Source organism: Aplysia californica, unplaced genomic scaffold (genome assembly GCF_000002075.1).
Source record: "Aplysia californica isolate F4 #8 unplaced genomic scaffold, AplCal3.0 scaffold00377, whole genome shotgun sequence".
NCBI classification, from domain to species: Eukaryota; Metazoa; Mollusca; class Gastropoda; order Aplysiida; family Aplysiidae; genus Aplysia; species Aplysia californica.
Window position 1 is genome coordinate 533183 of NW_004797647.1, and position 12150 is coordinate 545332.

A 12150-nucleotide genomic window follows, 5' to 3' on the forward strand; every position below is an offset into this window, starting at 1 on the left:
TCCCCCCCCCCCACACATACATACCGCTACTTCAGAATTAGAAAGTTCTATCTGGTCAGTATCTAGTCTTGAGAAATTTGACGTCAAAGATATTGACTTTCATATCATTTCGAGCTTTTTCGAATGCAATTCTTTGAATACCATGCTAACGACTCCGAATAATCTTACGATTTTGATAGAACAGATAGAACATTTGGTTTCTGACGTCACTGTCTAAGTCACTCAAAAGAGCCAAAAATGTCGGATAGAACGTTGTAATTTTGAGGTAGCGATACGTCAAACACAACAAAAATAACAACAACGACAACAACAACGACAACAACAACAACAACAACAACAACAACAACAACAACAACAACCCATAAAAACAAAAAAAAGTTGAAAAGTTGTTCCAGCATCCGATTCGGAAATCCGATTTACTTCCCCCTTTCGAAGTCAGGTACCCATCACTGCTAGGTGGGCTGGAGGGGGCGCATAAAAAAAAAAATCCGTGTCCGAACCGAGGCCGAACCCGGACTTTCCGCTTAAGAGACGAGCGTACTAACCGCTCCGCCACCACACCCTCACACCCTCAACAAAACAAAACAAAACAAAAAACAAGAACAAAAAACTACGAAGAAAAACTACACCCCCCAAAAATCCCCTATCATGTATAGTATAGGGTTTTACGGCGCTCGCAACTGCTAAGGTCATATGATCGCGCAAACCCCTATCAACCCCCCCCCCCTCCCAACCAAACAACAAAAACCAAAAAACCCACATGAGGTCAGCTCTTACCTGTAAGTAGCTCACAATCTTACACAGCACGTTCCCCAGGAACCAGGTCTCCCATATCGTCTGCGCAAAGCTCGGAGGCAGACAGAAGAGGATGGTGAGGAAATCCGCCACGGCCAGGTTGGTGAGGAAGAAGTTGGTGATGGTCCGGAGATACTTATTCCGCCAGACGGCGTACCCGACCAGGAAGTTTCCCCCGAGTCCGGTGATGAAGACGATGACGTAGATGACCGAGATGACCCACTCCAGAGGCGACAAGACCAGGTAGGCGTAGATCTCGTCCAGAATGTGCTGGGGAGCAAAGGTCAAATATCGACTGAACTCGAATGTCAACTAAAGTCGATTGTCAACTAAGGTCAAATGTCTACTAAAGTCGAATGTCAACTAAAATCGAATGTCAACTAAATTCGAATGTCAACTAAAGTCGAATTTCAACTTAAGTCGAATATCACCCATCTAAGTGCTAACCATGTCCGGCGTTGCTTGACTTTGGTGACTGGACGAGAACCGGTAGGGTCAACGTGGTATGGCCGTAGACTACTATACACTATTGGACATTATCATACGCACATTTTTTCTACTGATCAGATGGCGTCAATCTCATATAAATGGGCAAGGGATAAAAAAACAACAACAACAAGAACTAAAGTTGATTGTCCACTTAAGTCGAATGTCATTCTCATACTGTGCCGGAATAACACAGCCTGATTCCCCGTTTAGACTTCTCTGCTGACATCCTCCTCTCGGCGCTCATTTCAACTTATGCAGTTGCGAGTTCCTTAAAACCTTACTAAAGCAAAGTCGAATGTCAACTAAAGTTGAATGTCAACTAAAGTCAATTGTCAACAAAAGCAAAGTCGAATGTCAACTAAAGTTGAATGTCAACTAAAGTTGAATGTCAACTAAAGTCAATTATCAACTAAAGTCAATTGTCAACTAAAGTCGAATGTCGAGTAAAGTCAAATGTCATCTCAAGCCAGATGTCAAAAACGAAGTCCAAATCAATCATTATCAAACAATATCAAAAGTGAAGCAAACGTCAAAAAGAAAAGAAGTCAAAATTCGAAGTCAGTTGTCAAATAAAAGTCAGAAGTCAAACAAAAGTTCTAAGTGAACCAAAAATCAAATTCAAATAAAAAGTAAACAATCAAAGACAAAGTCAAACAAAGTCAAAAAACAAAGTCATCATTCAAACATAATTCAAAAGTAAAAAAACAGTCAAAGTCAAACAAAAAAAAACAGACGTCAAAGTCAAAGTTGAACAAAGTCAGAATTCAGACATGAGCGAAAGGTCAAACAAAGAGAAATAAAAATTTAATAGATAATGATTTGGAATAACGGTTCAGTTTAGCTTTATCAAAAGTGTTCTCCTTCCATACTATTATCCTATATTATGTTCATATCAAACTTCAGTAGTCAGCCCTTCAAAAAAACACAATAGCTTCAGTAAATGAATGTGTGTGGTCTCTCGTGTGACCTGTGATGGGTTTGTGTCCGGAGGAGGAGGAGGAGGAGGAGAGAGGGAGAGTGAAAGAAAGAGAGAGAGAGAGAGAGAGAGAGAGAGAGAGAGAGAGAAAGAGAGAGAGAGGGGGGAGGGGGGAAGCAAGCGAGACGGGGTGAAGGAGGAGAGAAAGACAAAAAGACCAAAAGAGAGAGATATAGATAGATAGATAGATAGATATATAGATAGATAGATAGATAAATAGACAGATAGATAGATAGATGGATAAATAGATCGAGAGTGAGACAAGCAAAGAGAGAGAGAGAAAGAGAGAGATAGAGAGAAGCAAAGAGAGAGAGAGAGAGAGTGAAAGAGAGAAAGAAAGAGAGAGAAGCAAAGAGAGAGAGAGAGAGAGAGAGAGAGAGAAAGGGGGAGAGAAGAAGACTTTTAAGCCACTACTCCAAACAGGAACATTGTAAATCAACCCTCCACGATTTTAGTCGGAAAATCTCCCTCATCCTGCCCCCACAGAGAGATTACCCGGGCCCGGTAAGTATGTACGGCTTCATTATACCGTCTGTGGAGCCGATGACGTCATCAATAGAGTGAGGAAGTACCCCGAAAAAATGTGGGGCATCGTGGCGTAATAAGGCGCTCGTCAAAATAATGAAATGGCAGAATCCGACATTTTTCCTCTCAATAAAAGATTTTAAAAAACAAACAAAAACCCCCCAATAACAACAAACAAAAAATAAATAAAGATAAAACACACACACACACACACACAACACAAAAAACCCCCCCATTCCTTTGCTCAGTACCTTTCATGTGCATTTAAAAACACAATTCTGTAAGGATTTTACTGAAAGGTCGTTGCATAAAAATGCAGTTTTCAAGGATACCTAAGCTTTAAATGTCATGAAACTTTGGCATTTTATTTTCTTGCTTATTTTACTTTTGGCATCACACTAACTCAGAATTACAAAATTCTATCCAACATGTCTGGCCGTTTTGAGTTACTGAGACCACGACAATAGAAACAAAATGACCCATCTGCTCTATCAAAATCGTAAGATTATTATTACAAGTCATTGTCAAGATATTCAAAATAAATGTGAGGCAGCGTGGTGGAATCAGGCTCTGAATTTTTGAGCATGTAGAGGTATTGGTATCATCTTAAAACTTGTTCAGTTGTCTTTATAAGGATGAAAAAAAATATCCATTTATCTTGAATACAAGTCGAGATATTTACGAAAGCAGGAGGTGGGGGTCACCTGTTTTCAGAGGTAAAATTATTGAGAAAATGGTCGCCAAAGGTTAGTTATTTCCATAGCTTAAGAGTCCGTGGTAACTGAAAATTTACATTTTCTGTGCTTTTAATCAACGTTTTTCAGAAAAATCCACTCAGAAATGAGTTCTTTTGATGGACATGGAAGGTGTTGAGCCAAAAAACAAAAATTTAATAAAAATTCACAAACCTGCGGGAAAATGCCAGTTTCTTCACTTTGATTATTTTGACGAGAGCCTGATTCTACCACGCTGCCTCACAAATGCATTCGAAAAATCTTATCATGATGTGAAACTCAAAATCTCTGACGTTAAATTTCTCAAAACTAGGTACTGAGCAGATAGAGCTGTGTAATTCTTAGGTACCTATCACGTGATCCCAACCTCCTTCAATCGCAAATATCTCGATTTCTTATCAAAACAGATGGGTATCTTTTCATGAAAAGCAATACAAACGAACAAGCTTCAGGATGAGAGGCTTACGAATAACTGTCTATTAAAAAAGAATACAAAAATTACCCCCCCCCCAAAAAAAATATTAAAAAATCCAAGCAAAAACAAAGCAACCCCCCCCCCACCAAAGAAAACCCCAACAAAAACAACCCAAGGAAAAACCCCCAAACAAAACAAACAGATAAAAAACAAGAAAGACACATACACAAAAAAAAACAAACACACAAAATGACGAGGGCCTGATTTCACCGTGTCGTGAAGAGGGTGTCGAGACACAATAATCATTAATGGAAACGGAAGACCAGTCTTGAGAAAGAATAGGCGGAAAAGTGCTGTCCTCCGACCCTGATAGATGGGCTGTAACGGTAACCAACAAGTTTCGAAAGCGGGTGGGGGGGGGGGGGGGGGGGGGGGTTGGGAGGTGAAGGATATGGTAATCTAGATCAAATTATAAAGCTGTTACATTTTTATTGAATGCCTTCTTATTATTATATGTTCTGTTTCCTTCTAAACTCGATTCCATAAACTCCCCCTCACCCCCCCCCCCCCCCCAAGGAAAACAACATCCCCCCCTCCCTCCTTCCTCCAAAAACCACACACACACACAAATGATAACTTTTAAAATAAATAATACCTATGTGTGCGTGTGAGTGAGTGAATGAGTGTGTGTGTGTGTGTGTGTGTGTGTGTGTGTGTGTGTGTGTGTGTGTGAGTGTGCGTGTGTGTGTGTCTGTGTGTGTGTGTGTGTGTGTGTGTGTGTTTGTGTGAGTGTGAGTGCGTCGGTGGCCTAGTGGTTAGGCTCTCAGACTCGCAACCGTAAGAGAGAGAGAGAGAGAGAGAGAGAGAGAGAGAGAGAGAGAGAGAGAGAGAGAGAGAGAGAGAGAGAGAGAGAGAGAACGAGCGAGCGAGAAAGAGAGAGAGAGAGAGAGAGAGAGAGAGAGAGAGAGAGTCAGAGAGAGAGACAGACAGACAGACAGACAGACACACACACACACACACACAGACAGAGAGACAGACAGACAGACAGACAAAGAAATAGACAGAGAAACAAGCAAACAGACAGACAAACAGATCGACTACCAGAGAGGTGAGCTGACTGCACAGTAGTAAGAATCAAATGAAGAAGCGAGGAAGAGCGAGAACAAGAGATAAGCAGATCCTGGGATAATCAGGAAGCTAGAAAAATCTGGAGCTCGAGTAAAACGGGATGCCCATAGGTGGATCGGCAAACCGATCGACAACCGATCGTCCGACTCGTCGTTTGAAAAATAAACGCGTTTGTTTTTGAGGCAACGAGTTGGGCGATCGGTTTGCCCTCAATCCTGCTAGCAAACCGAATCGAACCGAATTGAACCGAATCGAACCGATTGGGCCAATGGGCACCCCGTATTAGTGCCAACTCGGACAGAGTCTGATAAAACATCTGAGCAGACAAACTATAATATTTGAAAAAAAAAAAAAGGCTTCACATTTATGCAGGATTCGAGCCCACATCTTTTGCTTCCGAAGGGGGGGGGGGGGGAACTAACAAAAGACTTATTATAGACGCTTGTAGGACTAAATCAAGATGAAAGAGTACTATTTAAAGAAAGCAAAGAAAATATGATTAATCTTGGTTGTTTTCTTCTTGTTGTTTTAGGTATGTCCGTACAGTTCTTTAAAAGCAACGTATGTACTGTTTTAAAAGTCTATTAATTAGTTAATTAACATTAATTAATTAATTAATTCATTCATTCATTCTTTCATTTCTTCATTCCTTCCTTCCATCATTAATTAATTAATTCATTCATTCATTCATTCCATCCTTCATTCATTCTTCCATTCATGCATTTCTGAGCTTCTTTATTCATCTTCTTATTTGGGAGAGGGGTAGTCATAAGTACGTACCTGGTCCGAGACATAGCACTGTACGGTCGAGCCCTGCTCCAAGTAATACTTGCAGTGGCTGTAGTTGAAGCTGTGGCTCATGTTGTTGCTGTTGTTTGGCATGGCGGAATCCTGAGGGTGATACACAGACATGGACGTTAAACTGATACCTTCTGTTAGAAGAGGGTGACGCACATGGATGCTGAATTGAAAACATAAATGTTAACCTGATACCTTTCTGTTAGAAGCGGGTGACGCACAGGGGTGTTGAATCGATACCTTCAGTTAGATCTAAAAGTGGGTGATACACATAGACGCTACCCTGATACCTTCTGTTAGAAGTGGGTGACACACATGGATAGTGAACTGACAATAAATTCTATTAGAAGTGAGTGATACACATGGATGTTAAACTGACACCATCTGTTAGAAGTGGGTGACGCACATAGATGTTGAATTGATACCTTCAGTTAAAAGTGGATGATACTCATGGACGCTACCCTGATACCTTTCTGTTAGAAGCGGGTAACGCACATGGATGGTGAACTGACAATACAATCTGTTAGAAATGGGTGATACTCATGGATGTTAAACTGATACACACATGGATGGTGAAATGATACCTTCTGTTAGAAGTGGGTGACTTAAGTGAACGTTAAACTGATACTTTATGGGTGGAGGATTGTTTCACTTTGTTTGTGTTTTAATAAGCGTTTTACGGCACTTGCAACACAATTAGGACATATTAATATAGGTGCCGAAGATTAAAGTTGTTGCAAGAGAGTAACAACCAAAAAAAGGAACAGGAGGAGGAGGAGGAGGAGGAGGAGAGATAAGGACGATAGATGTTTGAAAGAAAAGAAGGAGCACCAGCCAATCACCCATTCAAGGTGGAGAATAACTGCGTCCTGTCAATGGATTTGCTTCAGGTTTATGATGACACGACGTATGGAAGTTTGTAAAAAATACGGCAGGGTCAGAAAAAAACAACTCAATGGGGAACAGAAAATACTTCAACGAACACACAGCTTAAAAAATAATTACTGCTCTCTATACTCCCGCACGGTTCGTAAACAATAATTGCGGCGACCTGCAAAAAGAAGAGTGCTAAGTTATCTAACACCTTTCAGTAGGCGACGTTCAATGTGAGAAAAGCGTGGTAAGTTTTTGATTTACATCCTTTCAAATTCAGCACTGTGACTTTTCCGTTTCGATAAAGATACATTTTGCTAGTGCGCTGAATTCTAGACACCTGCATAATTTTATGAATCTAACTGGGCCCCCTTTCGAAGAAAGGAATGATCGGTGCATTAACATCAACTGAAAGTCATTGGCCTACTACACACTACTGGAATGGAGCAATAAATCTCGAGAGAAAAGTGACACACGTGTTTCCAAGTTGCCAAATATATAATAGACAAAGGAGTCCTGAAAAAGTGATGATGGGCATGAAACAAAAGGATCTCAGTCGAATTTAGCAGCAACTAAAAAAAGAAAACATGAGGCTAGATCTATATGGGTCGCACACTTTAGTGCTCAGTATTGCGCGACAATGCGCGATAGTAACGAACGGAAGTACGACTTGAAATAAATAAACCAGGCGGATATTCTAAAATTACAGAGACAGAAGCGTTGGCCTACAAAAGCTTTTTGCAGCTAAACTGTCTCAAAACAGAAAAAAACGAAGGGCGTCATGATCTGGAGAATGTTTTAAAGAATCTTTTGACGAAAACCGCATGTCGATCGATGAAACCACCACAAATAGATAACAGAAGAAAAAAAAACCCCATGGGTGTGGAGAGATGTCGACACATTTTACGGTACGAAAAAAGGTAATTATATTTTCCTAGGCAGTTGTATGTATTCCTTCTCTCTAGATCTACAGGTCACCCTTTATGGAAGCCAGAATGCTACAACAATGTTTTCAGAGGTCTACAAATATCCAACAACACCCTCGTGTACCAGCTGGAGCCTTGTACTGAATTGAAATATCTCGTTCACGACGCGGGGGAATCAGGCGCTCGTCAATTTTTGGGGACGTAGAGTCATTGGTATCATCTTAAAGTCTGTTCATTTGCTTTGCGTTAAATGAAAAAAAGTAGCCGTCTATCTTAAGTAGAAGCGGAGGTGTTTACAACTAAAAGAGGTGGGGGTCGTCAGGTGTCTGAGGTAAACTTGGCGAGAAAATGAAAAGGCCGCCAAAATTTGGTGATTTCCAAAGCTTGAGTGTCTCTGGAAATTGCAAATTTACAGTTTTTGTGCCTTTAATCAACGTTTTTCGGTATTTAAAAAGAAAAGCATATTTATGTATTAAAGGTGTTGAGCCAAAAATAAAAATTCGATAAAAATTGACCATTGGATGGAAAAAATATCCATTTCTTCGACTTCATTATTTTCACGAGCGCCTGATTCCACCACGATGTGACACATACTATCTCGGTCACGACTAGTCTGTCGTAACTGTACCTCCACGAGCGATTAATCAAGGCGCTATTGTCTATAACAGTTCGCTACCTTCTGCCTCGGCCAATGTGCCATCGACCTGCCCGACTCTTCGCGACCTCAAAATTACAAAGATCTATCTGCTCAGTACATAAATTTGAGAAATTTGACGTAAAAGATTCTGAGTTTCACATCATGACAAGCTTTTTTCGAATACATTTATTTGATCACCTTGATATCGACTCCGAATAGTGTTATGATTTTGATAGAGCTGATAGACCATTTTCTTTCTAACGTCATGGTCTAAGTAACTCAAAACGGCTAAAAATATAAGATAAAACGTTGTAATTATGAGTTAGAGACTTGACTCATAGAGGTACATATCAAACAGACACGGGGCAAATGGCTCTATTCAGTTGTGTTCCTTGTCCAAATTATTACCTCAGTAGATTTACTATTTCTGTCTCCCTCTTCAGAGTAAAAATAACTTCTGGCTATTTTAAAGTGTTTCTTCGACAATATTTTTTTAGAAGAACAATTCAAATATAAATTCATTCATTGCAACATTCTGTGATTATTATTTTGAAGCAGTTTCTTTCAGACACTACACAGGGAATAACAACAAGGCATTGCATAGACTGAAAGAATAACAGATTGTTGTGGTAGTTGTTTAATCGCACCCTTAAAACAAAAACGTTCAAAGTCCACTTTTTTCGAGAACCGAGTTATACACTACTGACACAGATAGCCCGTACACTGTGCAAAAGGCTCGAGATAATCTGACACGTATTTTTCAGTTTGGCACTTAAAAAATAGAGTGTAAACACATTTTAACTGTATAATCTTTGAATCCAATTGTCTCAAAACTATGCGCCATGGACGTAGATAGGGCCCTACTGTCATTCTAACGGCTTGTACACACCAAACATCTGCGTTCGTGTTATATCATGCATTCGTCTAACGCATGAACGTGTGCCCATTCACACCTATCATCCGTCTATTCGTAGGTTATCGTGCGTGTTTATTTTTTGGCTGCCATAAAACTTGCTCACCACACGCACGAACGACAACTGTCACTACCGCATGAACACGAACAATTTGTGGGAACTTGAGCTTGATCCCGTTATCGTTTCCGTTCACTACTCGCAACTCCCACTTTCGGAAATCAACTCTCAACTCACTTGAGCAACTCAGTGCGATTCAGTGATTCAGAGTTGCAACAAAGAATCTCTACTACGAAGCTGGATCTTAATTGTTAAAATGTAATGAGCCGACGGCAGTTTATGATGCCAAGACAAAATACAGTCAGCCTTTCTATGAGCAGCAGTAGATTTGGAAGTGAAAAGCCTGTCCGCGAGCAGCGATCGGCAAGACCAGAGATTCACCTCAGTGCAACCCACTTGCCAGCTCGCAACTCAGTGAATCGATTTAGAGTTGTTACTGTATTTAGGGCGATGGGCCTGCTCGCAACTCAGTGTCTCGATTCAGAGTTGTTACAATATCTGGTGCGATGGGTGCGAGCAGGCCTACTCGCAACTCAGTGAATCGAGTCAGAGTTGTACCTATATAGGCCTATAGCTTCAACTCAGTGTTAGTGAGCTAGGTCTATAAATCTGAATTAGGGTTCATGGTTCATTGATGGTTTGGTGCTATGAATAGACAGAAAGGGCCCAGATAAATAATAAATTCTTTCGTCCGTCTCCCACACGATACCACACGAACGCGGATTTTTGGTGTGAACGAGCCGTACGGGTGCGAAATAGCTGAAGGCAAGTAACAATTTCTGCCCAGCATCCGTAATGTATATCCATACTGTTGGACTTTTCCGGGTCCTGTATTGACAGCATCTGCATGTCGCCGGGCCAGGCAACAACACATCGGGCGGAGACAAGTCAGTTTTGAATAAACTTATTCACGAACCACCGCCCTATCGATTTGATATCTATGTGATACCTCGCAACTTCGGCATATATACTTTAACAGATCAAATCAACATTTTCTTGTTTATCATTGTCTGCACTTATGATTGATGTCTACATTATCACTTTTTTTTCTTTGGTAAGCATTCTACAGCACTTTCAACACATTAGGTTGTATAAATGCAGAAGATAAGCGGTGTTACAACAGAGTGACAAACACAATAGAAGAAGAAGGAGAGAAAAGAACAAAAGATGTTTGATAAAAAAAAGAAGGAACAAACCCCTCCAAAACACCCGCCAAACACCCACCCTTATGACTTGAAATACAAGCTGTTCGTGCATTTGTTTACGACTAGTTTGTAGCCGTTGGTTTGTTTGAGTAAAGAGATGCACATCGAATCAATAAAGGTTATTTAGTGCTGAGAAAAAGTAAGACAGGCAGACAGAAACAACAGAATAAAGAAGTAAAACCTGCAAGTGGCGCCCTCAGACAACACGCCGTGGGAGAGAAACGGTCTGATCACATGCTCTCTTTGGACTTTCTCTCTTTGTCTTTGATTCCTATCTGATTGCCTCTTTCCTTCTCTGCCATTTCATCTTCTCTCCCTCAGTTTTCTCCTAGATCATTTACTTGCGTACATGTTTGGTTTCTGCCTCACGTACGCCCAAGCGTAATCGTACAGATGGCATTATGGCCAGATAAGACAAAGGGCAATTGCACACGGAAAACAGTTCACGTAAGGACGACCATTATTTAGGCTTTGTCATCAGATTTTTGCCCGCCAAAAAGTCTTACAGTGAGAGAGCAGCCACAAAACGGGGGCTCCGACAAGGCAGAACCATTTCCCCAATCATCTTAAAGAACTCTCCACGGATTCCCCAGCTCCTTACAACGAAACATAATCAGCTCAGAGTCCTAATCACGATGAACACTCCCGACAAAGGCCCTTGATGGTAATACGGGACGGAGACCAGTGCACAATGTCTTAGGCTTGTTAGAAGCACGAGTATAAATCTAGATATAATTGATGGCTTTTGCTGAAGATGAGACATCCCCCTAGCACATCAGATTGAGTTCACTTCAATACGATTGGGCAAGGGGAAAAAAAGAGTCCACCTCAATACAAGCTACTCGTCATTTCTTTTGTCTTCCAGAACTGTTTCTAGTAATTACCATTTTATGTAGCTCTCTGTGTTATTTTGTCAAATTTCTTATGTTACGAGTGAACACGTATTTGTGGCAGAGCGAATAGGCTCTTGGCTGTTTCACGCTGGAGACGCCAGTCCGATTTATAAAGAGGGGAAAAACATTCTTTATCCAGTATCTCGGTCTTTCTGCTAAAAAGTATCCGTCTCAGCATGGATTGGCCCTGACAACTGACAGGGTCAAAAGCCCGCCTCCTAAATGATCTAAGTTGTGTCGGTGGAGACGTAGATTATCTACATTAAAAATATAAGGTATTTGAAAAACAATTGTAATGCAACGAATGGCTCAGTGTTCATCGTTTTATCTTAATTAACTATAATTGTAATCAAAGCTGTTGGTATATTATATTACAGGGTCACTTATTTATATACGTGATGTTGGTAGTCTAGTGGTAAGGCTACCGGACTCGGAATCCTAAGCTTGTGGGTTCGGGGGTCCCATCCTCGGGTCCGACGTTGTGTCCATGGGGAAAAAACAACTTTTCTTTAATTTTTCTAACTTCACCCAGGTGTGAATGGGTTCCCAGACATAGACAGCGAAAGATCTTGTCAGTATGTTAGCATTTTGGTGTGTCTGTAAAGTGGCTGCTTGCACTGTATGCTTTCCAGGAAGCTGGTATTGTTTTAGAAAACTACCAGGTCTGCTGATGTAATAATATTGATTGTAAAGTGAGCGCAATTGTGTTCTATACAAATGCTATTGATGATTATGATGATGATGATGATGATGATGATGATGATGATGATGATGATGATGATGAT

General features: G+C 40.7%; 1 protein-coding gene across 1 annotated transcript in view; it reads right to left on the reverse strand.

Annotated features, from left to right (window-relative positions):
* Window positions 1-12150, reverse strand: part of LOC101851515 (orexin receptor type 2) — a 262606-nt gene that overhangs the window by 126957 nt on the left and 123499 nt on the right. The window contains exons 2-3 of the mRNA XM_035971107.1: window positions 5843-5953; window positions 778-1065 (exon numbers count right to left, since the gene is read on the reverse strand). Of these exons, the coding sequence (XP_035827000.1) occupies window positions 778-1065; window positions 5843-5944 (390 nt within the window). The 5' untranslated portion in view covers window positions 5945-5953. The remainder of the gene's footprint in view (window positions 1-777; window positions 1066-5842; window positions 5954-12150) is intronic.